The following is a 24,019-nucleotide window of genomic DNA, read 5'->3' on the forward strand; positions in this document are numbered from 1 at the left end:
CCCAGCGGCTCGCACGGCCTGCTTCAGGGGCGCACCGCCACCCCCCGGAGGAGCGGAGCAGGACTCCTCGGCCCTGCCCACCTCCGCCGTCCCCTCAGAGCCCAGAGGTGCTCAGCGGATAGCCTGTGGCAAACAGTGGCTTCAGCTGCAGCTCTCTGGGCAGATCAAGAAACCTCACTTCCTCCCTAGAATCGGGGGTGTTCGTTAGTATCTCAAGCTCTTTCAAATGTTCAGCCAACTGGCAAGAATAAACAGCAACAGCAAAGAGTGAGCTTTGGCAAAGTTAACTGTTGTGTTGCGTGGTGCCCACAGGGCGGGGAGCGGGGAGAGGGAGTTAGAAGGGAGGGGTGGTGGTGAGGAGGAAAGGCAGAGGCCAGGTGTCTGAGAAAGACCAAATACCCGGGAAGGGCTGGGGGGCGGGGAGGCGGGTGCAAGGCGTTCACCGACCAGCGTGGGAGGAGGGTCGTAATGAGGAAGAGTGGGGCCCAGGGGAACAAGGCACCCTAACTATGACAGCATCCAGGCTACATCACGAACCCTTCCTAGAGACTGGAACAAAGTTATCTGGTTCTCCAGAGGCAGAATGCTGGAGCAGAAAGGGGCAGGCTCAGAGGTCAGTCCAAATCTGTGCTCTGCCACCACGAGCTGCAAAACCTCAGGCTGGTGCTTAACCTCCCTGGAGCCTGCCTCCACCTGGGACAGCCATGTGCTGACCTCTATGTCACCAGCAGTTGTGACGCGGGAGGCTCACAGCTGGCCTCTCTTGCTCCAAAGCTGAGGATAAGGCTGCTAGTGACACAAACTCCCTGATGCTTTATGAACACCTTTGCCAGAGCACCTTAATCGCTACTTTGAAAAAACGCTTTAGGGTGACAAATGTGAAAAGACAACCATTGTTTCCTGCCTTTGAGAGCTTACAGTAGAAAAAAAGTGTAAAGTTCCAGCAGCCAGGGCTGAGAATTCATGAGACCAATGTTGCCCACGCAATGGAATCTGCAGCCCTCCCATGCAGCTGACACAGTGGAACCTGTCAGCCCCACCCCACGGCAGAGCCTGGGTCTGACGGCACCTTCAGAAGCCCTCTCTGGTGCTTTGGACGAGGCCCCACTGGTGGCTTCAGCCACCCTGGTCTGAAGCAATGGGAAGTGGCAGGGAGAGGGCAAACCACTCTGAGCCCGTGCACATCCAATGTCAGGTAGCGCTGATGGCAAAGTCAAGCTTTAGAATGAGTCACCAGCCAGACAACGGTCCCAGACCAACACCAAGAAACCTAGGTTCCAAAACCTGGGCTCAAAACACCAATCCCTGAAAACATCACCAATTCCACTTCAGGGAATCTATCTTTCCAATACACCTGGACACATGCAAGATTACGTACATTCCAAGGTATTCATTGTAGATGATTTGTCATAGCAAAGACTAGAAGAACACAGTGTCCCTTGGTAGGTAAACTGCAGTCCTTCTGCACGATGGAGGGTTGAGCGTGGTAAAGGAGGACAAAGAAGCTCCCCTACACTCTGATGTGGGTAGACTGTTGGGATATACACAACAGGCCATGATATGCTAACTTCTGTATAAAATAGAGAGAGATAAAAAATACTTATTCATGTTTGCGTGTTATCTGCGTAAGGACTAATTAAAGTTGTTACCTCTAGGGGTATAGGATGGAGGAACCAGATAAAAGGAAAACTTCAATGTAATCTTTAAGTATCTTTTAAAAAATTATTTTAATTATGTGAAAGGAATCTATTCTAAGATTAAAATAATTTGTAAAAATCCAGCAAGAATATACACACAGAATGGAGAAGCCGTGCCTCAGCAGCAGTACAAGCATACGAAAGTGCCTGAGAAATTTCTAGTTAAACACGGAGGACATACTCCAAAACCACTAAAATAACAGTACAAGAGTTTAAAAAAAAAAAAGTATGAACCCACAGGAGCAAAAAGAACGGGGAAGAAGACAACAGCAAAGAGAGAAAAAGAGGTCAGTGCAAATTTAGAAGCTAGAAAGCCGACTTAGCAAAAAACTTCTGCCTTTCTTAGAGGGTGGAAACTTGAGGTGCTGGGTGCTCAGAGGGGGCAGGGGCCCAAGAACCACCCTAACATGCAAAGGCTCCGAAGGGCCAGGAGGACCCCCTTAAAGCAGGGCTGTGGCCTGGGGCTGAATGGGGGGCCCTCAGATCCTGTCCGCCTCCCCAGCAGCCAGGTGGGTGCCCCTCTCCCACTCAGTGGACAGCAGGAAGTTTGCTTTCTGGAGAGGCCTGCAGAGCTGGGCACAGCAGTAAGAGGGCACTATGCCTGAACTATGCTTTTTACTGTCTCTCTCCTTAAAGAATGGGGCTCCCTCTAGATTCTCTCTCTACCTCCTACGCCTAACACAAAGCAGATACCCAATAAACTCTTTCTGAATCAACAAGGGAATGAGAGAAGAATAGTTGAAGGAACTGGAGGTGTCTAACCAGGAGACATGGGGAACACAATAGTTGTCTTCAAACACTTCGGACTGCACTGGGAAGAGAAACTAAGATTTATTTTCTATGGCTCCATAAAGGAGAACCAACACCAAGTGGAAGCTCCAGAGAAAGAAACTTTAGCTCAACAGAACTAAGAACGTTCTATCTACAACAGATAAGAGAGAAAGAGCCGGACTGGGAGTCAGAAGACCTGGCTTTGAGTCCTGTTTCCTCCACCTTCCAGCTCTAGAGGCTTAGGCAACCAGCCTGACTTAAAACATCTACAAGGCAGTATATCTGTAGGCCCTTCTTCATCTGCCTTGCAGGTACACATAGACAGATAATGGACGTGAATGTATGAAGTACTACCCAAATGTTCCTAGGTATCATTCATAACCTCAATAAGAATCATTCAAACATGAGTGGACACCCTCAAAATGAGTCGAGGCCCTGTCCTCTGAGGTGTTTAAGCGGGATGGAGTAACTACATCTGTCCTAGAGGTAACACAACACTGAAAGGGAATTGCTGGGGATAGATTCACTGACTTTCACACTCCCTTCCAATCCTGCAACTCTGACTTCCCAGGCTCTCCAGGACTGGGAAGTTCACACAAAGCACGTCCTTGCCTGAGGCAGGTGCACATGCCATTGGTAAGAAGATGCAACTCAAAACATGACAAGTCAAGAACGCTTTGTGTTTGTTTTCAGTCCACTTCTGGTTAGTATAAAAATACACAGGCAGAAATGGGTAGCTAGGTCAAAATGGACTGCCACTTCTGCACCCTCTACCTGCCAAGCCCAACTGAGTACCAGGGAATCTGCAGAGAGTGGAATGAGAAACGCAGCTGCCAGAAGCACCAGAGGGCACACTGCCAGGATCACTGCGTCTAGCCCAGAGCCCTGGGGCACTCCGACACCAGGGATGCCCTGCCTGGCCCACTCGCCAGTCACATGTCAGAGGGCAGGATTTGGCTCTTCTCTCCTGGGCTTCTGAAAGTCATCTAGAGCAGCGGCCCCAACCTTTCTGGCACCAGGGAGTGGTTTTGTGGAAGACAATTTTTCCACGATGGGGGTGGGGTGGGGGGGGATGGTTCAGGTGGTAATGTGAGCGAGGGTTCAGGCGGTAACGCAAGCGATGGGGAGCGGCAGATGAAGCTTCGCTCGCTGGCCCGCCACTCACCTCCTGCTGTGTGGCCCGGCTCCTAACAGGCCGCGGACCACTACTGATCCACGGCCCGGGGGTTGGGGACCCCTGATCTTGAGAATTAGCAAGGCTGGATCCACCCTCATCCTTCTACATTTGGTGACCATAAGCCATAAGCAGCCAATGGAGAGACCCAAGGAAGAAGTGCAGGGCAGCAGGAAAGGTAGGATCACTGCTACCCACCCACCAGGATCTGGTGGAAACCTGGTGAAGACTTAAAACACGTGGCACCAGGAAAACACACACACACACACACACACACACACACACACACACACACACAGCTGGGTATATGTTGGGGGGAATCTAGAAGGAAATGTGCCAAATATCACCACACATTATCTTTGGGTAGTTGAGTAAGGGGGCCACTTTTCCCCTTGTTTAACTAAATATTTAAGTTTTTCAATAATGATACAGCTCACTGAATAGCCTTAAAATCAGAAAAGACTTTTTAAAAAATTAAGCGAGAAAATGGGAATAGGAACATACATATCGATAATTACCTTGAATGTAAATGGATTAAATGCTCCCACCAAAAGACACAGGCTGGCTGAATGGATACAAAAACAAGACCCATATATATGCTGTCTACAAGAGACCCACTTCAGACCTAGAGACACATATAGACTGAAAGTGAGGGGATGGAAAAAGATATTCCATGCAAATGGAAATCAAAAGAAAGCTGGAGTAGCAATTCTCATATCAGACAAAATAGACTTTAAAATAAAGACTATTACAAGAGACAAAGAAGGACACTATATAATGATCAAGGGATCGATACAAGAGGAAGGTATAACAATTGTAAATATTTATGCACCCAACATAGGAGCACCTCAATACATAAGGCAAATACTAACAGCCATAAAAGGGGAAATCGACAGCAACACAATCATAGTAGGGGACTTTAACACCCCACTCTCACCAATGGACAGATCATCCAAAATGAAAATAAATAAGGAAACACAAGCTTTAAATGATACATTAAACAAGATGGACTTAATTGATATTTATAGGACATTCCATCCAAAAACAACAGAATACACATTTTTCTCAAGTGCTCATGGAACATTCTCCAGGATAGATCATATCTTGGGTCACAAATCAAGCCTTGGTAAATTTAAGAAAATTGAAATCATATCAAGTATCTTTTCCGACCACAACGCTATGAGACTAGATATCAATTACAGGAAAAGATCTGTAAAAAATACAAACACATGGAGGCTACACAATACATTACTTAATAACGAAGTGATCACTGAAGAAATCAAAGGGGAAATCAAAAAATACCTAGAAACAAATGACAATGGAGACACGACGACCCAAAACCTATGGGACGCAGCAAAAGCAGTGCTAAGAGGGAAGTTTATAGCAATACAAGCCTACCTCAAGAAACAGGAAACATCTCGAATAAACAACCTAACCTTGCACCTAAAGCAATTAGAGAAAGAAGAACAAAAAAACCCCAAAGCCAGCAGAAGGAAAGAAATTATAAAGATCAGGTCAGAAATAAATGAAAAAGAAATGAAGGAAACAATAGCAAAAATCAATGAAACTAAAAGCTGGTTCTTTGAGAAGATAAACAAAATTGATAAACCATTAGCCAGACTCATCAAGAGAAAAAGGGAGAAGACTCAGATCAATAGAATTAGAAATGAAAAAGGAGAAGTAACCACTGACACTGCAGAAATACAAAAGATCATGAGAGATTACTACAAGCAACTCTATGCCAATAAAATGGACAACCTGGAAGAAATGGACAGATTCTTAGAAATGCACAAACTGCCGAGACTGAACCAGGAAGAAATAGAAAATATGAACAGACCAATCACAAGCACTGAAATTGAAACTGTGATTAAAAACCTTCCAACAAACAAAAGCCCAGGACCAGATGGCTTCACAGGTGAATTCTATCAAACATTTAGAGAAGAGCTAACACCTATCCTTCTCAAACTCTTCCAAAATATTGCAGAGGGAGGAACACTCCCAAACTCATTCTACGAGGCCACCATCACCCTGATACCAAAATCAGACAAAGATGTCACAAAGAAAGAAAACTACAGGCCAATATCACTGATGAACATAGATGCAAAAATCCTCAACAAAATACTAGCAAACAGAATCCAACAGCACATTAAAAGGATCATACACCATGATCAAGTGGGGTTTATCCCAGGAATGCAAGGATTCTTCAATATACGCAAATCAATCAATGTGATACATCATATTAACAAACTGAAGGAGAAAAACCATATGATCATCTCAATAGATGCAGAGAAAGCTTTCGACAAAATTCAACACCCATTTATGATAAAAGCCCTGCAGAAAGTAGGCATAGAGGGAACTTTCCTCAACATAATAAAGGCCATATATGACAAACCCACAGCCAACATTGTCCTCAATGGTGAAAAACTGAAACCATTTCCACTAAGATCAGGAACAAGACAAGGTTGCCCACTCTCACCATTATTATTCAACATAGTTTTGGAAGTGTTAGCCACAGCAATCAGAGAAGACAAAGAAATAAAAGGAATCCAAATCGGAAAAGAAGAAGTAAAGCTGTCACTATTTGCAGATGACATGATACTATACATAGAGAATCCTAAAGATGCTACCAGAAAACTCCTAGAGCTAATCAATGAATTTGGTAAAGTAGCAGGATACAAAATTAATGCACAGAAATCTCTTGCATTTCTATACACTAATGACGAAAAATCTGAAAGTGAAATTAAGAAAACACTCCCATTTACCATTGCAACAAAAAGAATAAAATATCTAGGAATAAACCTACCTAAGGAGACAAAAGACCTGTATGCAGAAAATTATAAGACACTGATGAAAGAAATTAAAGATGATACAAATAGATGGAGAGATATACCATGTTCCTGGATTGGAAGAATCAACATTGTGAAAATGACTCTACTACCCAAAGCAATCTACAGATTCAATGCAATCCCTATCAAACTACCACTGGCATTTTTCACAGAACTAGAACAAAAAATTTCACAATTTGTATGGAAACACAAAAGACCCCGAATAGCCAAAGCAATCTTGAGAACGAAAAATGGAGCTGGGGGAATCAGGCTCCCTGACTTCAGACTATATTACAAAGCTTCAGTAATCAAGACAGTTTGGTACTGGCACAAAAACAGAAATATAGATCAATGGAACAGGATAGAAAGCCCAGAGATAAACCCACACACATATGGGCACCTAATTTTTGATAAAGGAGGCAAGCATATACAGTGGAGAAAAGACAGCCTCTTCAATAAGTGGTGCTGGGAAAATTGGACAGGTACATGTAAAAGTATGAAAACAGAACACTCCCTGACACCATGCACAAAAATAAACTCAAAATGGATTAAAGACCTAAGTGTAAGGGCAGACACTATCAAACTCTTAGAGGAAAACATAGGCAGAACACTCTATGACATACATCACAGCAAGATTCTTTTTGACCCAGCTCCCAGAGAAATGGAAATAAGAACACAAATAAACAAATGGGACCTAATGAAACTTAAAAGCTTTTGCACAGCAAAGGAAACCATAAACAAGACCAAAAGACAACCATCAGAATGGGAGAAAATATTTGCAAATGAAGCAACTGACAAAGGATTAATCTCCAAGATTTACAAGCAGCTCATGCAGCTCAATAACAAAAAAACGAACAACCCAATCCAAAAATGGGCCGAAGACCTAAATAGACATTTCTCCAAAGAAGATATACAGATGGCCTACAGACACATGAAAGAATGCTCAACATCATTAATCATTAGAGAAATGCAAATCAAAACTACAATGAGATATCATCTCACACCGGTCAGAATGGCCATCATCAAAAAATCTAGAAACAATAAATGCTGGAGAGGGTGTGGAGGAAAGGGAACACTCTTGCACTGTTGGTGGGAATGTAAATTGATACAGCCACTATGGAGAACAGTATGGAGGTTCCTTAAAAAACTACAAATAGAACTACCATACGACCCAGCAATCCCACTACTGGGCATATACCCTGAGAAAACCATAGGTCAAAAAGAGTCATGTACCAAAATGTTCATTGCAGCTCTATTTACAATAGCCAGGACATGGAAGCAATCTAAATGTCCATCGACAGATGAATGGATAAAGAAGATGTGGCACATATATACAATGGAATATTACTCAGCCATAAAAAGAAATGAAATGGAGGTATTTGTAATGAGGTGGATGGAGTTAGAGTCTGTCATACAGAGTGAAGTAAGTCAGAAAGAGAAAAACAAATACAGTATGCTAACACATATATACGGAATCTAAGGGGAAAAAAAAAAAAAAAAAAAAAAAAAGGCCATGAGGAACCTAGTGGCAAGACGGGAATAAAGACACAGACCTACTAGAGAATGGACTTGAGGATATGGGGAGGGGGTGGGGTGAGATGTGACAGGGTAAGAGAGTGTCATGGACATATATACACTACCAAATGTAAAATAGATAACTAGTGGGAAGCAGCCGCATAGCACAGGGAGATCAGCTCGGTGCTTTGTGACCACCTAGAGGGATGGGATGGGGAGGGTGGGAGGGAGGGAGATGCAAGAGGGAAGAGAAATGGGAACATATTGTATATGTATAACTGATTCACTTTGTTATAAAGCAGAAGCTAACACACCATTGTAAGGCAATTATACTTCAATAAAGATGTTAAAAAAAAAAAAAAAAAAAAAAATTAAGCGAGCTGGCAGCACAGTGACATTGCTGGATCTTGCTGAGGCATGAGATGAAGCAGCTCACTGGGGGTCCTTGAGGAAGTCGCCTCCCTGCCCCCGGCCGTGCTGGGGGAGTGGGCTATGGTCATGCCTTTGGAGGAGCTGCCCCCATGTGTGCACCTCCAGCACAGGGACCACAGGTGGTTGGGCAGCTCCGGAGGTGCTGCCCAGGGGGACCCGGATGCTGTCTTCCCTTCCCCGGAGTTACCCCACCAACCTCAGCCGCCTGGAGACTGGAGACCCAGGGTGAACCAAAAGCTGCTAACAAGGTCTCCGGCCCATGGGGGTGAGGAGAGGGAGGAAGGCGGAGGTGGGAAGTGGCGAGGGCCAGCCCAGGACAGGGATCAGGAGGTAGCCCTGGGGGTAGGAGTGGGGCCTGGGACAGAGTCTGGTGGAGGAGCTGCGGTGGGGCTGGGTGGGGTGGGGGACGGAGTGGTGGAGTCCAGTGGGGAGATAATACCCCATCTCAGAAAAGCCACTGACGTGCTCCCCTGATCCAGGGCTAGCAAGCAATTCTGAACACTTTCTAAAAACAATAATAAACCTTATCCTTCAAGAAGATAAGAGTGTATTTTGAAGCCAGAAAAGGTTAGAGAAGGGGGAGGGAAGCAGATTTTATGCTCTGGTGACAAATGAGACTGCCATTTGTTGAAACCTTCTCCCAAAGCAGAGCGAGATATGTCTGGCTGGAGGAGAGGACATGCTTATTATCAAGTGAAAAATGAAAACAGGGGTGCGAAGGCCCAGGTTAAGACAATGAGTACAGGATAATGGGGAGCTGCCTTCCTGGGCAGGGGCTGGAAATGAGGTAATAGATGGAGACAGAGATGTGAAAATGTTTCCAAGAAATAAAGGACACCATGCAAACACGGTTCTGCCATGGTGTTTTATCTCCTGGGCTCCCGGGAACCCACGGAACAGAAGATTGAGAGTTTCAACCTTTAGAATCAAACAGTTTGTTGTGGGTTTGGGGGTATTTTTTTTTTTTTTTTTTTGGTACAAAATTTATCTTCCTTTCCCATTCTGAAAATACACACTTTCAACCTCATTGCTTTGGATAACTAATTCTTTAATCCTCTGCCCCTGCGGTAACGATGTCAATAAATATCCACCGTGCTGGCAGCTGGGGAAAGGGCAGAGGCTCCGGCCAGAGCTCGGGGGAGCTGCTGCCGGGGGCCAACGCTAGCCCTTCTGTTTGTCAGCTGCAGGAGCTTGGACGAGCTGCTTCATCACGCTGCTTAGTCACCTCATTCGTGAAATAAGGGTAATAATAATATCTTCCTTATGGGGCTGTCCTGAGGATTTCATGAGACACAAAGCGCTTAGAACAGGGTCAGCCACAAAGTGGAGCTCCCAAAATGCTCCAAAACGCTGTTCTTATTCTAAGCACTGTGCACGAATAACCACACACTAGCAGTGACTGGCAAGTGCCAGGCCGGTGACAGGCACAGCCCAGAGCAGGTGAGTGTTCCGGGGTGGGCTTCAGGAGAGCTCCGGCCACGGAGAAGGTGTTGGGGAGACAGATTCCCCATCCAACACACCAGTCAGGGTCCAAGCGTCACGCAAAAGTCACACACCTAGCATGGGGGACGGGGGACTCCAGGTGCACGGCTGGTTTGGGTTATAAGGATCTAATCACGTTATAAACAGGACCACAGGTTGCTATGAAGCAGCTCCGCGGGGCTGCATGGTGAACGGCAAAGCAGTCTGCAAATCTAAGGCATGAGGACACTTCTTAGCTTCATGGCACATAATACAAAGTGTTATGTTTAAAATGAGTGTTCGACTGACAACTCTATTTTCAGAGAGACTTGCAGCGGAACCTCTCTCAAACCTGCCGTGCTGGGTGAGAAATACTTCTAGCCATCAGGTAGACTAAGGGGAAAAAACCTATCTGAAATGCAGTCATCACGGCCAGTCACACGAAATCCTCCCGACTGGCACGTCTGCACGCACAGATCCCCATCCTCACCTAGATGCAGCCCACAGACAGTTGCGTGGGCAGCACAAAATGGTCGTTTCTTTCCTCATTCTCTTCCCAACCACCAGCCGGAGCCCTGTGACCAGGGAGACCCTGGGGCCCGGCAGATGCCCCTCCCGCTCTGGGCACCCTTCCCCCCACCCCCACCCAAGGCAAACGCCAACTTACTTCTTCAGCCACTCCACGATGTCCTCAGCTGTGGACCCATAGCTGTCGTACTGGAACAGAAACCGTCCTTTCCTGTGAAACATGGGGAGACACCGTGGGCTCAGCCAGGGAGGCAAACGCCGTCAGGGAGGGGAGCGAGCGTCAGCAGAGAAGCAGGGGACTTACTCGAAATAGCAGATGGTGGGGTAGCCGCGCACGCTGTACTCCTCCTTGATGTTTTCAAATTCCGAGGAGTAGACGTTCATCCCGGCCAGCACCTGGGAGCGAAGGGAGAACAGACCTGTCCACTCTCCGCCCGCAGACGCCCTCACCTTGTCCATGCCCGCCCAGCTGTCCCACCAGAAACAGACGATGGGGACGAAGCCTCACAGTCTGACGCACAGCCCGGGGCAGCGGGGGAGCAAGGCTACCCGAGCCAGCTGCGAACGATGCCCGAGTGCTCTGGAAGAAGCAGTCATCTGGGCCCAAGGGCTGCCCCCCATACCGGCATTCCCTCCTGCCTGCCCTGTGGGAAAAACCATCCCAGAGCAAAACAAAGTTCTGAGGGTTGAAGAAGAAACCTGGCCTTGTTACCAAGGTCAACCAGGTCCTAGAGTGGGTTCACTGCCACCCAAGTACATATTATGCCTTTTCTCTGCCCATGTCAACTAAGGTTGTACACTTCTCCCAAGTTATGGAATCACCACTCAGCCACTCTACCACTCTAAGGCATCCTTGGACACCTTCCTGGATAGCTCAGTCTGTCCGCCCCGGCTTCATGTGCAACATTCTCAGATCTCACAGTTAATGTGGCCAAGGAGGTTGCATGGTTCTCATGACCATCTGCCTGCCTAACTCTCCTCCCTCCAAACCCTGTTAGGCCTCCTGTGGGTGACCAGCACCTACAGCATCATTTGACCATCATCTCTGAAGTCTGAACATGTTCTGGTTGCAGGGGTCCACATATCCAACACCCCTGAATGGGGAAGGGAAACTGTAGTAGCTGTGTTACAGATGACAAGCCTATGTACTAAGAACAACCCAGAATGAGTCCCCTAGAACTCCTTTCCCAAAGCAGGAACTTTTTTCTATATGGCAGGATCAGGTGCCCGGAAAAAGGACTTTGAATCTGTTCTCACGAGAGAACACAGTGTGGTCAGATGCAAGAAGGCTGTTCCACAACGCCGGGTGGCATAGAGGGGTGGGGAGAGGAAGTTCAAAAACGCCAGCACCATTTACAGAAGCAGAAAGAAGAAACCAGGAAGCGGAATTTTGCTGAATAATATGTAAGGAGGCATAGGGAGAGAAAACGGGAAAGAGCAGTCTCAGTGGACAGTGAACTTGATTCAGAAGACTCTTTCCACTTGGCAGTCGCGTGACCTTGGACAAGTCACTCACCCTCCCTGAGGTTCCCTGTTTGGAAGGTGTGGGTGAGGAGACTATCACAGGGTTCTTAAGAGAACTGAATGGGATGACCCAAGTCAGAGGTTTTAGCACAAAACTGGTGCTCAAGTTCTTTATTTCCTACCAAATCCTGGGTGATGGGCGCCACCTGTGCCTCTGGCAGCTCCATCCCTAGAGGCGTCTAAACATATCTTATGAACCATTTTAAGTACCTAGCACAGTGCCTGGCATACAGCAGACACACAATAAATGCTTGCTAAATCTGTTTTTTTTTTCTCCCACCCCCTTGTGGGATGCTACAAGGAATACAGGGAAAATAAGCCTGAGACAGAACTTACTAGAAGCCCTGGAACACTCTAAAACCCCGTCTGCTCATCTCCCCAGACTGATTCAGCAGCCTGTTCCAGTAATAATTGTCTAGTTTAGAGTTCTTTTTTAATGTCTAATTGATCTCCCCAGTGTCAGTGCACATTCACCACAAGATTAATCTTCCACATCCTCCTCTTTCATTACACCACTTCCCGGTGCAAAACCTTTCAATTCCACTGAATGCAGGCTAAAGTCTAACTCCACACTCAAAGACCATATGGTCCCTATCTCGTTTTTTAATTCTTCTTCTCTACAAAACCCTTAATTGTGCACCTGCTAGGGTCTAGGTTTTTAATTCTCCCAGGAATGAGACAGTCTGAGATTTCTGCACAGGGAGGAAGTTGGACTGTTTGCCGTCTGGGGCCCCTTGCAGATGGGAATATACCACAGTGGCTAGGAACCTGGGCTCAGGGGTTAGGATGCTGGGTCTAAATCCTAACTCCTCTCTCAGTAGATGTTTTCCTTGAGCAAGTCACAGTTGCCTCTGTGCCTCAGTCTCCTCATCTGCAGCCCCCTCCTCTGGTTGCTGTGAAGACTAAATGAGATGGTACAAGTATCTACAACGGTCAAAATCTGTTAGCCGTCTTCACTAATACCACTAAGAAGCTCTGCAGATCTGCTCACACTCCCAGAACCCACGCTGTATTCTCCTGGCCCTGACTTCGAGTATTCTACCCCCTTTGCTCAGGTTGCTGGCTACCACCGAAGACTCATCCATCTTTTAAGGCAAATCAAATCCCACTCCCCTACGTGGCCTTTCTAAACCACCTTTGCTTGTGATGAACTCTTAATTCTCTGAGTTTCTGTAGCACTTCTGACTACTTTGGGGTCATTTATTAATGAGATAACTGTTTTTTTGAACAACTACTTACAAACACTTTTTGGAGTTTGTGAATCCAAATGAGAAAAAACTGGTCTCAACCCAAGGAGAAGTTAGGGCCACCGTGCCTGACACCGAGCCATGTGTGCTTGGGGCCAGTCGGCTGACACAACATGATCTTCCTCATGTCCAGCCCATGTTGTGACAGGAACCATCAAGGAAACTCCACAAAGCAGGAGCATGTGAGCTAGTGGTCAAGGAGGGTAAGATTTCCACAGACATTCCAGGAAGAGAAAATGGAGACAAGACAAAACAAGATGTGGCTCAAGAACTGAGACCATGTTGGTTTAACTGTAGGACACACAGAAGGGAGTAGGGAGAGAAGGCTGGGCGAGTTCACTGAGGTCGCTGTGGACCAGGCTTTAATGTCTAAGAAACCAGGACTTTATTCAGGAGGTGCCGGAGAGCTATCGGGGGTTGCAAGGGGAAAGTCACAGGTCAGGGAGACAAGTCAGCAGTCTTTGGCAACCACCCTGTATGGGCTAACCAGGGTCTGACCTGGGCTGGGGGGCAGGGAGAGGATGGAGGATGTGAGGGGGAGAGATGGATGACAATGGCCTGGCAGAAAGGCACACCGGCAGAGGAGCCTGCGGCGCTCGGGAGGAGTCGTGAAGGAAAGCTGGCCACCTGCCAGATGGAAAGACACTGAATTTTATTTTAGACATCCTGCATCTGGGACCCAGGGAGAAGAATCCAGACCAAGATGGGAAGCAAGCAGTCTGACGTGTGGTACTGGAGCTTAGAGACTCAGGCTCCATGGGGCTACATTTTGCTGAGCTATAGATGCAGATACAAATCACTGAGGGACAGTCCATAGGAGACAAGGAGAGTACAGTGCCAGGCCCTTGCTCCAATGTGTTAGTAAGAAAGAAAGGAGGGTGGAAAGCAGGCCCTTGGGAGCATCCCGTGCGGTGAGTGGAAGGAACAGTAAGCAGAGCAGTGGGAGCCGGGTGGAGGTGGCAGTCATCTGTATCTGTGAAGTGTCTGCAGGTTGTAGAGCTGTCTCCACGCACCAGCCCATTCGCTCTTCCAACAGCCCAGAGAGGTGGGCAGGGTTGGTGTTACCATCCCCATTTTAAGGATGGGGGAAGTGGAGGCTCCAAGGCAACTTGCCCAAGATCTCCCAGTCGGTTAGTAACAGCCAGCACCACAGTCTGATCTGCACAAATCTGTCACCGAGACCGACACATTTCACCGTTTACACCCAGATGGCCCATCGTGGCCCAGGTTAGCAAAAGACTCAGTGTCAATGTCAATAACTGGCAAGGCTGGGAAGAGGAGACAGACAAGGATGGGCTCTGCTCTGAGACAGGGGAGCAGCTGCTGATGAGGATGTCAATTAGTAGGAGTAGATGGGACAGATGCCGATGACTCACCAGACATCAGTGACAGCAAAAAAGAGGCAGATCTGAGTCTGCAAAATGGCAAAGGCTGCACATCCCTGACCCAGCCTCGCTTCCAACTTAATGACATCATTAGGTTGGACACCTCCCAAGAAATCTGTAGAGGAGGAAGGTTTCTAACCCCTGCCACAGACACGGCCAGCCAAAAAGGGCCCAAAGATGACAGAGATGAAGAGGAAACAGGAGGTGCTAACCCAGCTGGATTTCAGCAGTGCGGTGGGGGGCAAGCTTTTGATTTCAGGGGACCAGCAGCCCATCTCTGCCCCGTGTGCAAGGACAAAAAGGAATCCACACCTCTGGCTGCCCCCTTCCTGGGAAGCTGTGGCTGTACCATGAGCCCTGGCCTCTAGAGGCCTCCTGAAGTAGGTGATGTCCCCGGTGGCTCGGACCCTTCCTCCTTTATGGAGCTGGGAAAGGGTGAGAACTTTTCAAAAGGTGCTTTCCTCAGAAACTAAGGGGAAAGCAGAACAAAACAAACCCCAAGTAAGAAAATACAGAAGCAAAGTAATGGATGAGTTCACATAACACAGAGGTAACTAACACCTGGCCAAAGCTGGGCTTGATTAGCCAGCCTCACTGGGTACCTGAACAATCCCACTGACTTTTCTATAACATTGTCTAGGGAACTGGGAGGGTCACCTTTTTCTATTTCTTGACCTGGGCCCAAGGAGGAGAAGCAGGCACTGGCTTTTTTGGGGGGTTTTTTTTTCCATTTTTGGAAGCAGGTACCCTTAACAAGTAATCTTCAGGGCTAACCTTGCAAGTGAGCCTAGTGTGAACCCAGGGCCAGAAAAGAACCCAGGGCCCTTGTCCCACAAACGTCCTTCCCACTTTGCCTCCGTCCTTAGGAACTGATGCTCTGAATTCCTTTCAAAAAGGAGAATATCGCTTTTAATGTAACTATAGAGCTTAAAATAAAATGTACCCAGTAAGCCACATGCTCATTCATTCATTCATCAGCATGTGTTGGGCACCTATTCTGAGCTTGGCCTGTGCTCTGTGCTGAAGAAATGCTCAAGAGCTCACATCTCAGTGAGAAAACCTAATTATAATTAGTATCAACTGGTGGACAAAGTGATCCAGAACAAAAGCAAAGATGAGCTGACACGACCATGCAAGGCAGGGACAGGCTCTGGGGGAGCACAGGAGGGGCCTGGAGGAATGCTGAGTTTGGCAGGTAGAGGCAGCATTGGCTGAGAATCTTCCAGAAAGTGCACGAGACTGGCTGGCACCAAGACCTCACCTGCTCTGACGGAGCTGGCCAGCTAATTCGTGATCTGACTGGGGCTGGAGTTCTTTACCCTCCACTGCACCACAGAGTTAGGAAGGTGAGCTGAACGGTTGTCTTAAGTGTACGCGGGTGCAGCAGAAAGAACTCTGTGGGTAATTAAGTCTCTTCTCCAGGCGAAATAATCTTAAAATATGGTATCTATTGAGGCCCCAAAATGTGAAGTGAAACTTCCCCAGAGTGGTATATGTGTGCCCCAGGGCCAAACGTCTCCAGGCAAGTTGCTAAAAGTTTATTAGTGAGAAACAAGCAGGACGCTGGTGTCTCCCCAGAAATGAGGTCAAAAGAGAAAGCAGCTGGTTCTTTGCAACCCAATCCTGGGGCCAGCTAGCAGGGCTGTCACCATGCTCAGGGGCTGCCATTTAAACTTTTTTTTAATTGACTCTGAACTAATCAGCAACTTAATTTGATCCATAAAGATCATGATGCAGTTTTAAGATCTCAGGACTCCCTTGGTGGGACTCTGGCCCGCCCCACTGAGATGGCACCTGATGACCTTTCATGAAAGGAATATGGATTTTGCCATGCTCTCAGAGGAGCTAGCAGTTATTTTTCTGTTGCCACCAAAAAGAAAAAAAAAGAACAAACACCCAAAACTAACGGAACAAAAACCCCCAAACCTCTGTGGCTCGGGGTAAGTGCAAAAATGGACAGACCTATGGCACAGAAGAGACAAGCCTGGCAAAGCGAAGGACACACAGAGACGACCAGGCCCATCAGTGACTGATGCTCAGCCCTGGGTGAGGTCTGACCGCCCCGGCCTCCCCTCCTCCCTCACTGACCATCGTGGTTGCTCCTACTTCTCTGAAGGCCCGTTTCCTCAGTGGCTCCCCTTCCCCTCCTGTCTCCTAAAGGTGGGCATCCCTGAGACAACTCTGTCTCCTGTCCGCTCCCCGGCACACTCTCCTTCTGAGAACCCGTGGGCTCAGGTTTCCAGCTCCCCACCGCCTCTCCCCGCTGTGGTTTCAATGTTCTTTCTGCCCCACAGGAACCACAGAGCCCTGCAAGCCTGGGCAGGAGGCTGCCTTGTGGACCCTCTTGTGCTTTGGGCCCACCCTTGGTGTCACCGTGCCCCCCTTTCTTTGCCACTGGGCTCCCCGGCATCGAGAGAGCCTCGGCCTGCTTTGGAGCCCAGCCCCCATCATTCTAGACCCCTGACGGTCTGCTGCTGGCCCCTGGCCTCTCGGCGACACCGAACGTGCTTCGCTGGTTTCCTGGCTATTTCATTACTGGTCTTTGACGGGCGCCAAATTCTCCTGGTCCCAGCAATTCTGGAGAGTTCTCAGCATCCACTGAGGACAGGTCTTTCAACCACACGCCTGGGGCAGCAGGGGCAGCAGTAATAGAGTAAGTCCTTCTCGTGATTTCAAAACCTGCCCTCTCCCCTCACCCTGCACCCGTCCTCCGCCATCTCCCAGGGAGAGAGGGAGAAGTAGGGAGCTGGCAGGCAGCCCCGCCTGGCCCATGGCGCCTCACTTACGAACTGGCCCCGCAGCTGGGTCGCAGCCTTCTGGAAATGCGGCATTATCCTCTTGCACACGCTGCACCCTAGTCACCGGCAGGAGAAAAACCAAACGGTTACAATTGGCCCCATGCTCCGCCCTCTCTCCCCTCAGGCCAGCCTCCACCAACAAGCATTTATCCCACCTCCAGAAGCCAGGACTGCCCCAGGCTCTGGGAGCACATGGGGACAGAGGCAGAGGCCCCAGCCCCCCAAGAGCTGACAAACTCGATGGCATGAACAGGACCCAGCCCAGCAGTCACTCAATAAATGCGGGACCGACAGGCAAATGTGACGCAGCTGGGGGAGGGCAAAGCACTGAATAATTTAGAGCTGAGGATGAGCTCAACGGGGATTCAGGGAGCCACAGCAGGTGCCAGGAAAGCACCCCCTTCGTGAGCAACTAAAAGCCTCCCTTCGCTGCCCAGCCAGGGGCTGCAGATGAACCTGAATCAAATGCTATTAGGAGGAAAAATGTGCAACCATACATACAATGGCTTTGGGGATTTTCTGCCTCTTTTCCTTCATTAACAGTGAATCACACCATGGCTAGAGGCATGGCCAGGATCAGACACTCAAGTTCTCATCTTCCCTCGACCTGCTGGATGGCCCCGACAGGTCACCACTTTGGGCTGCTGCCCCTTCTGGCAAGTGAGGGGTGTTGGACCAGATAGCCTCAGGCCCCTTCCAGCACTGACACTGGGGAACTCTGTGATGTCTTTGACTCAACCCTCTCTGGTCCACCACGGTCACACTCCTCTCCTGGGTGGTGAAACCCCCAAATGTGGGGGGCTCAGGGCCAAGACAGCCAGGCCCCAAACACCCACTACTACTTCAGAGAGACTCTGATTTAAACCCACCCCTTCCCTTCAACCAGAACAAGCCACACATAGGCACTGACCCCACAGGACACGAGCCCCAGTTTCCTCAGACAGGAGGAATTCTGACACACAAGGCTGTTACTCTTTCTGACAGCCGCTCTGCTGCAAAACAGGCTCTGAGATGCTTCTGAAGGCCACAGATACCAAAGCTGCCTGGAACCCACGTCAGTCTGGATGTCATCTCGACAGGGCACAGTGGGGACAGGGCCACACAGCGGCAGACAGACTGACAAGCTCTAATCCACGTTTAGCTAATGCCTTGGCAGGCTGTGGGCAGAGTAACACAGGTAGAGAGCTGCTCTCAGCCACTGGGCCAGATATAGATACTGTAGAACCGTGAGCAGGTCAAAACTCCCCGGAGACCACCTGAACCTCCCCAGCACCAAGTCTACTAGACAAGATGCAATGCAGGATATTTTGACATAAAACTCTCAAAATACCCACAGCCCCCTCCTTGACGTTCCTGCCTGGCAAACAGATGGACACACACACACACACATCAGCGCATTACGCCTGGGCTTAAGTACATGCCGTTAGTTCAGGCTCAGACTCAAGGAGACACAGGAGCTGCTGTGAGGTCAGCCTGCAGCGCAATCCCATAGCATCTGCCCTCAGAAGACAAGAGGCACCTCTCCCCAGCAGCTGCCACCACAGCATGGTCCCCACAAGCACTGGAAGGGAGGAATGTGACACTTGTCAGGGAGCCTTGTTCCCTCTGTGGGGATTCGGAGAGGAGAATGGAAACAGAGACAGCAATGCCAACACCCCGGGGTGCCCAAGCTCCACCAGGTGGATGCCACGTGGTAGGGATGGGAGGCCGCACAGCAGAGGCAGAGGAGGGAGCTCAGCTCTGGGGAGAATGAGACCCAGGTGTGCATCACCCCTTGACCACTGCTGCCTGTGTGACCCCGGGGCTAGCAATGTAAGCGGTCTGAGCCTCAGCCTCCCCATCTGTAAGGTGGAGACAACACCTGCCCTGCAGGCTGAGGGCAGAGCCAACACCTGGGAGGGTGGGCAGAACTAAGCACCAGCAGGGGGGCCTCTACCAGCACAAGGCCTGAGAGCCTGCCTCCCCGTCCATGGTGGGGTGACACTTCCACCAGGAATGGGGATGTCACTCCACTCCCCAGGAGAGACGACGAAGGGGGCACACATGAAGCCCTTCACCCCCCACTTTAGTCAGTGACTTGATGAGATGGAGGAAGTGGGACACCCACTGGGTCACATTCAGGAGTTTACTGCCTGTCCTCACAAGTGTGGCCTCTCTCCCCCAGCTCGGCCGGTCTACAGCCTGCAACAACATTATCCCCCGTGACTCCTAAACAAGTGTCAGTCAGCCAGCTGTCCCCATGGGTGGAGCACTGGGTGAAGAAGTTATTGAGGGGAAGAAGAGATGGAAGAGTAACAGGAAGCTCTGGGCCAAGCCAGTTGCCACTTGAGCTTTACGAAAAATAGAGCTCGTACTGTGATCCCTATTTGAGTTTATCCTTCAACTGATTCACTTGGGAGGAAGGGGAAGAGAGAAGACTAATTATCACTCTCAAACCCCAAAAGTTAGAGCACCAGCCCTTTTATTTTCTCATTAATTCAGTCAACAAACATTCACTGAATAATCAGTAGGTCCTCGGGACCCAGATTTGTCACAACTAAAGGCTTCCACTGCCTTTAGGTTCCTTCATCCCAATCTTTGATCATTTAGGATCAAAGAATCCTAAAGGACTTCCCAATTAGGGAATTGGTGTTTCCCAGGAATAAGCTGAATTATGAGGCCATGACTGCTTGGTTGGACTAGTAAAATAAAAGCACAAGCTTGTTTCATTAAAAACAACAGCAACAACACAATCTGGGGATACCTGGGACCCAGGAGGCCAGCCAATCTGATCCCTCACAAGTATAAACTTAACAGCTCCGAGTTTTCTCCCTCCCTCTCCACTACTCATTGTTCTATGACACCTACAAGGAACCTAGCTTCTTCTGTCCCAGCTTTCTATTCTACAAAGATAATAAGCCTGCTCGCAGCTCTGCCTGCTGTGATGAGGAGGATGGTCGCCCTTCCAGACAGCCTGGGGAGTCTGGGTGAGGCAGGGGGAATGGCACACACACTTCGGTGCACACTGCTAGTGAACCTCTCTCTGTGATTACCTACTGTCATTACGCTGAAACCTGCATGGTTATACCATGACCCTGCCTTGTGACACGTACTGTATACTGACATCTCTGTTTTAGTCTCGTTTAACCAATGTGCTGAGACCTGAAGGGTTCTAAGATAAATGAAGGGAGGCCCGTCCTTAAGGGACTACGCAGGCAGGATAATTCCTGAAGCAATTCACAGCTGGGCAGGTAGTAAGATCCCTCCAAGGAGAAAAAAAAAGGGGTGAAACCAACAAGTGAATATTAATAGAGAGACTGACCCGGGGTTAAAGAGCAGACCGCCTGGGCAGAGCCGGCTCTAATAGGAAGTGGGACTCCAGGGCCTCTTTCCATGGGCAGGCACACCTCTGGGGCAGGGAGGGGTGGGGGGGAGGCTGGGTGGGGGTCACCCAGCAATCAACATGGGCTGGGGAGAGGCTGTTGTCATAGTGAACAAGCCACAGGCCCAAGTCGGGCAGAACCCACAGAAGGGCATCCAGCCTGGGGAGGCATGGTCAGCAGGGTTGAGATGGGAGGAACCTGTGCTGGGAGAACTTCTCAGGAAGGGGGATTGGAGGCAGGCTTTTAAGAGGAAACAGAACCCTGTGCCACAGCCTGTGGTACCCACTCGAGCCACAGACATGCCTGGGCACACGCACCTCCCATCACACACAACCCCCCTCGCTCTGGCCTTTAGTCCTTTGGCTTCCTGAAGGCACATGGAGCTCACAGAGATACAGCTCTGAGGCCACACACAGGCTCTAATCCGAGGTTTTTCAATCCATGGTGGGGCGGGGGGGACCAGTTAGACTTCAGAGGTGGCCCAGATGGGGGAATATCTGTGGCTTTGAGGACATACTGTCAACTACTCTACTCCACAGTTGTAGCTTGAAAGCAGCCACAGACAACATGCAAATGAACAGAGGTGGCTGTGTTCCAACAAAAATTAATTTACAAAAAAGGCAGCCGGCCCACAGGCCATGATTTGCTGACCGTTTATTAGAGGGTTACGAAGTAGTAGGAAAAACCAATTAATGTTTAAATAAAACAATGAAAAAGAAAATATCAACGTGCTCTACATCCAGTGGAGTCGATGGCAAGTAGTAAGGGTTAAGTATGGTTTAGTGAAACTTTTCAGCTTACTTATATACACTTTATATACCCATAGTACTGGGCTGCAATGTAAAATATGTTTAATACTACAAATACAGTCCAAAAGTTTGAAAGCCACTGCACTGATCCAACCCCTTCCTTCCCTTACAGAAATGGGAACTGAGGCACAGAGTGGTGAAGGACTTGACCAAGGTCACCCAGCCTGCTGGTGGCACAGCTGGAATTAGAACCCAGGTCTTCTGGGCGTCATCTCAATGATCCTTCTGCTGTTCCCACGACCTCTTGCCTCATATAGAGACCGAACCCCAAGAGTGGGCCCCTTTCTCCCTGGTCCTGATCCCTCGGCCCTCCCAGGTGGCTCTGCAGGAGCCAGAGCTGGACGTGCAGCCGCCCCGAGGCCGGCCAGGCTCCGGGCGGTCAGCAGCAGCAGCCAAGGAGAGTGAGCCAGGGCCGAGGTACGGCTCCACGGGGCACACGGCTGCCAGCAAAGGGCTACAGGCCCGCAGGAGGCAGAGGGCGGGGAAGGCGGAGGGACCTGGAACAGAGACCCATGTTGCTGCTGGGGGAAGAGGGCAGAAGGATGCGGGAGCTAGCGAGAGGAAAACTGATGTGGACCGCAGGAGAGGTGGAGCCAGACGAAAAGGCAAAGACAAAGGAAAAGAGGTGCAGGCGGAGACGGTGTGAGCACCGTGACCGGGGTTCTAAGTGGAGGCCCGGGGCTAGTTCCCAGTCCCCCTCGCGCCCCCAGCGGCCCCACCCAGAGTCTGAATGTCTGACTTGAACCCAAAGGAGAAAGTCACTCACAGGAAGCATAAAACATCATCAAGATCGGCTTCTCTTCCTTCTTCAGGAGCCGTCGGAAGTCCTGAGGCACAGAGAACACTGCAGGTTACAGACGACGCAGGAATGGAGACGACATTCCCGGGGAGCCACGGTGGCGGGAGGAGTGCGGCGGGGGTTTGGGAATCCCATGGTCTGACTTGGGGGCTGGGGGCGCAGTGCAGAGTCCTGGCACGTCAGGGGTGGAAAGACCTTCACGAGACCATCTATTCTAGCCACCTCACATGTTACAGATGGGGAAACTGAGCGCCCGAGGGGACAAATGGCTTTCCAAAGGCCACCTGATGGGATGAAGTAGTGGGAACCAGGTTACCAGCGTTACTTTCAGCCCCCACCGAACAATGACGACTGCAAGGAGCTAACTGGGTCCCGTGAGGCTGTCTCTTCTTATGCGATCTGTGAAGTGGCTCTGTTGTGGTGGTGCTTGCTTTCATGGAGGCCCAACTTGGCCAGGCGCGGATCTGCTCATCACATAACACGGGGTTAACCCATCGCTATGAATCTCCCCCAGCCCAGCCCTACAGCCACCATCCAGGGCCCGAGGAGACCATGGTGCACACAGGAGCGTAAGGATGAGATGCGCCCCCATCCCCGGGAGGCTACAAGCTAAATGGATCATTTCTGTTCGTAAAACCTTTAGAACAGCGCCTGGCTCGTTATCAGACAACATATAACCATTTGTTAAATGAATATAATAAAGGTAAAAAGACAAATGGTCACAACAGTGCTAATGGAGATACTTCAGTGTAAAGCAGGGTAGGAGACTTTTCTTCCAACCAGAGTCAATGATGTTTGGGAAAAAGCAAATCTGTCAAGGACTGCGGAGTAGCACCATGACAGAGCATATTTTGATTAAAATAAGCTCCTCTAACCAGTTTCCATGGAAGAAAATTAGAGGTTTTTCTCTCTTGAATAATAAGGAAAATAAGAGGAAATTTCAAAATGCAGCTTTCTGGCAGCAACAAGGCATTAGGTAAATAGATGATGGTACATCCCGCACAATGGAATACGACTGCATCATTAAAAATGATGAAGAGGAATATTTAATGTCACAATAAGATGTGCATGTTACATTAAGTAAGGGTGAAAAGCAAGTTACAAAACAGCATACAAAATGTGATGACACTTTTGTGAGTAACGATATTTATGTGTGCATTAAGCAGAAAGCCTGGAAGGCTACAGAAAATACTGGCAGTGGGTATCTCTCAATGGGGAGGGATGGGATGATTTATTTTTTTCTTTTATGCTTAATTTTAAGCTTAATTTTCTAAATTTTCAACAATGAACATATAGTACTTATAATTTTTCAGTTAGATTAAAAAGATTACAAATATTTTGTGGGAATTTAAAACATTGCATAACAAATTCTGAAAATGTTTACTCTTATTTACATAACCAGCGGGTTAAGGCACTCATTTTAAGACAGAATTAGTAACGAAGATCTTTGACCCTGACTAGGGGTGGAGGATGCTTTGAAAATGATCTTCTGGAATCCCTGGAGCTAAAACCGGTAAAAGATCTGAGAAGAAAAGGTTTTTCTGAGCCTGTAGCAATTTGGTTTCATACCCTGAACAGTAACAATGTCACATTACATTCATAGATGCTTAATTACCTTCAAATTAAGTGTGGAACTCTAAGCTTACAAATAGAAATCGGCAATTCAAACTTGAATTTGGAACTTGTTATTTT

At 48.7% G+C, this 24,019-nt stretch overlaps 1 protein-coding gene across 1 annotated transcript in view; it reads right to left on the reverse strand.

Annotated features, from left to right (window-relative positions):
- Window positions 1-24,019, reverse strand: part of PDIA5 (protein disulfide isomerase family A member 5) — a 95,069-nt gene that overhangs the window by 31,722 nt on the left and 39,328 nt on the right. The window contains exons 7-10 of the mRNA XM_082459487.1: window positions 22,295-22,355; window positions 17,346-17,413; window positions 10,708-10,799; window positions 10,543-10,614 (exon numbers count right to left, since the gene is read on the reverse strand). Of these exons, the coding sequence (XP_082315613.1) occupies window positions 10,543-10,614; window positions 10,708-10,799; window positions 17,346-17,413; window positions 22,295-22,355 (293 nt within the window). The remainder of the gene's footprint in view (window positions 1-10,542; window positions 10,615-10,707; window positions 10,800-17,345; window positions 17,414-22,294; window positions 22,356-24,019) is intronic.

The sequence above is a fragment of the Balaenoptera physalus genome (genome assembly GCF_965194825.1).
Source record: "Balaenoptera physalus genome assembly, chromosome: 4".
NCBI lineage: Eukaryota > Metazoa > Chordata > Mammalia > Artiodactyla > Balaenopteridae > Balaenoptera > Balaenoptera physalus.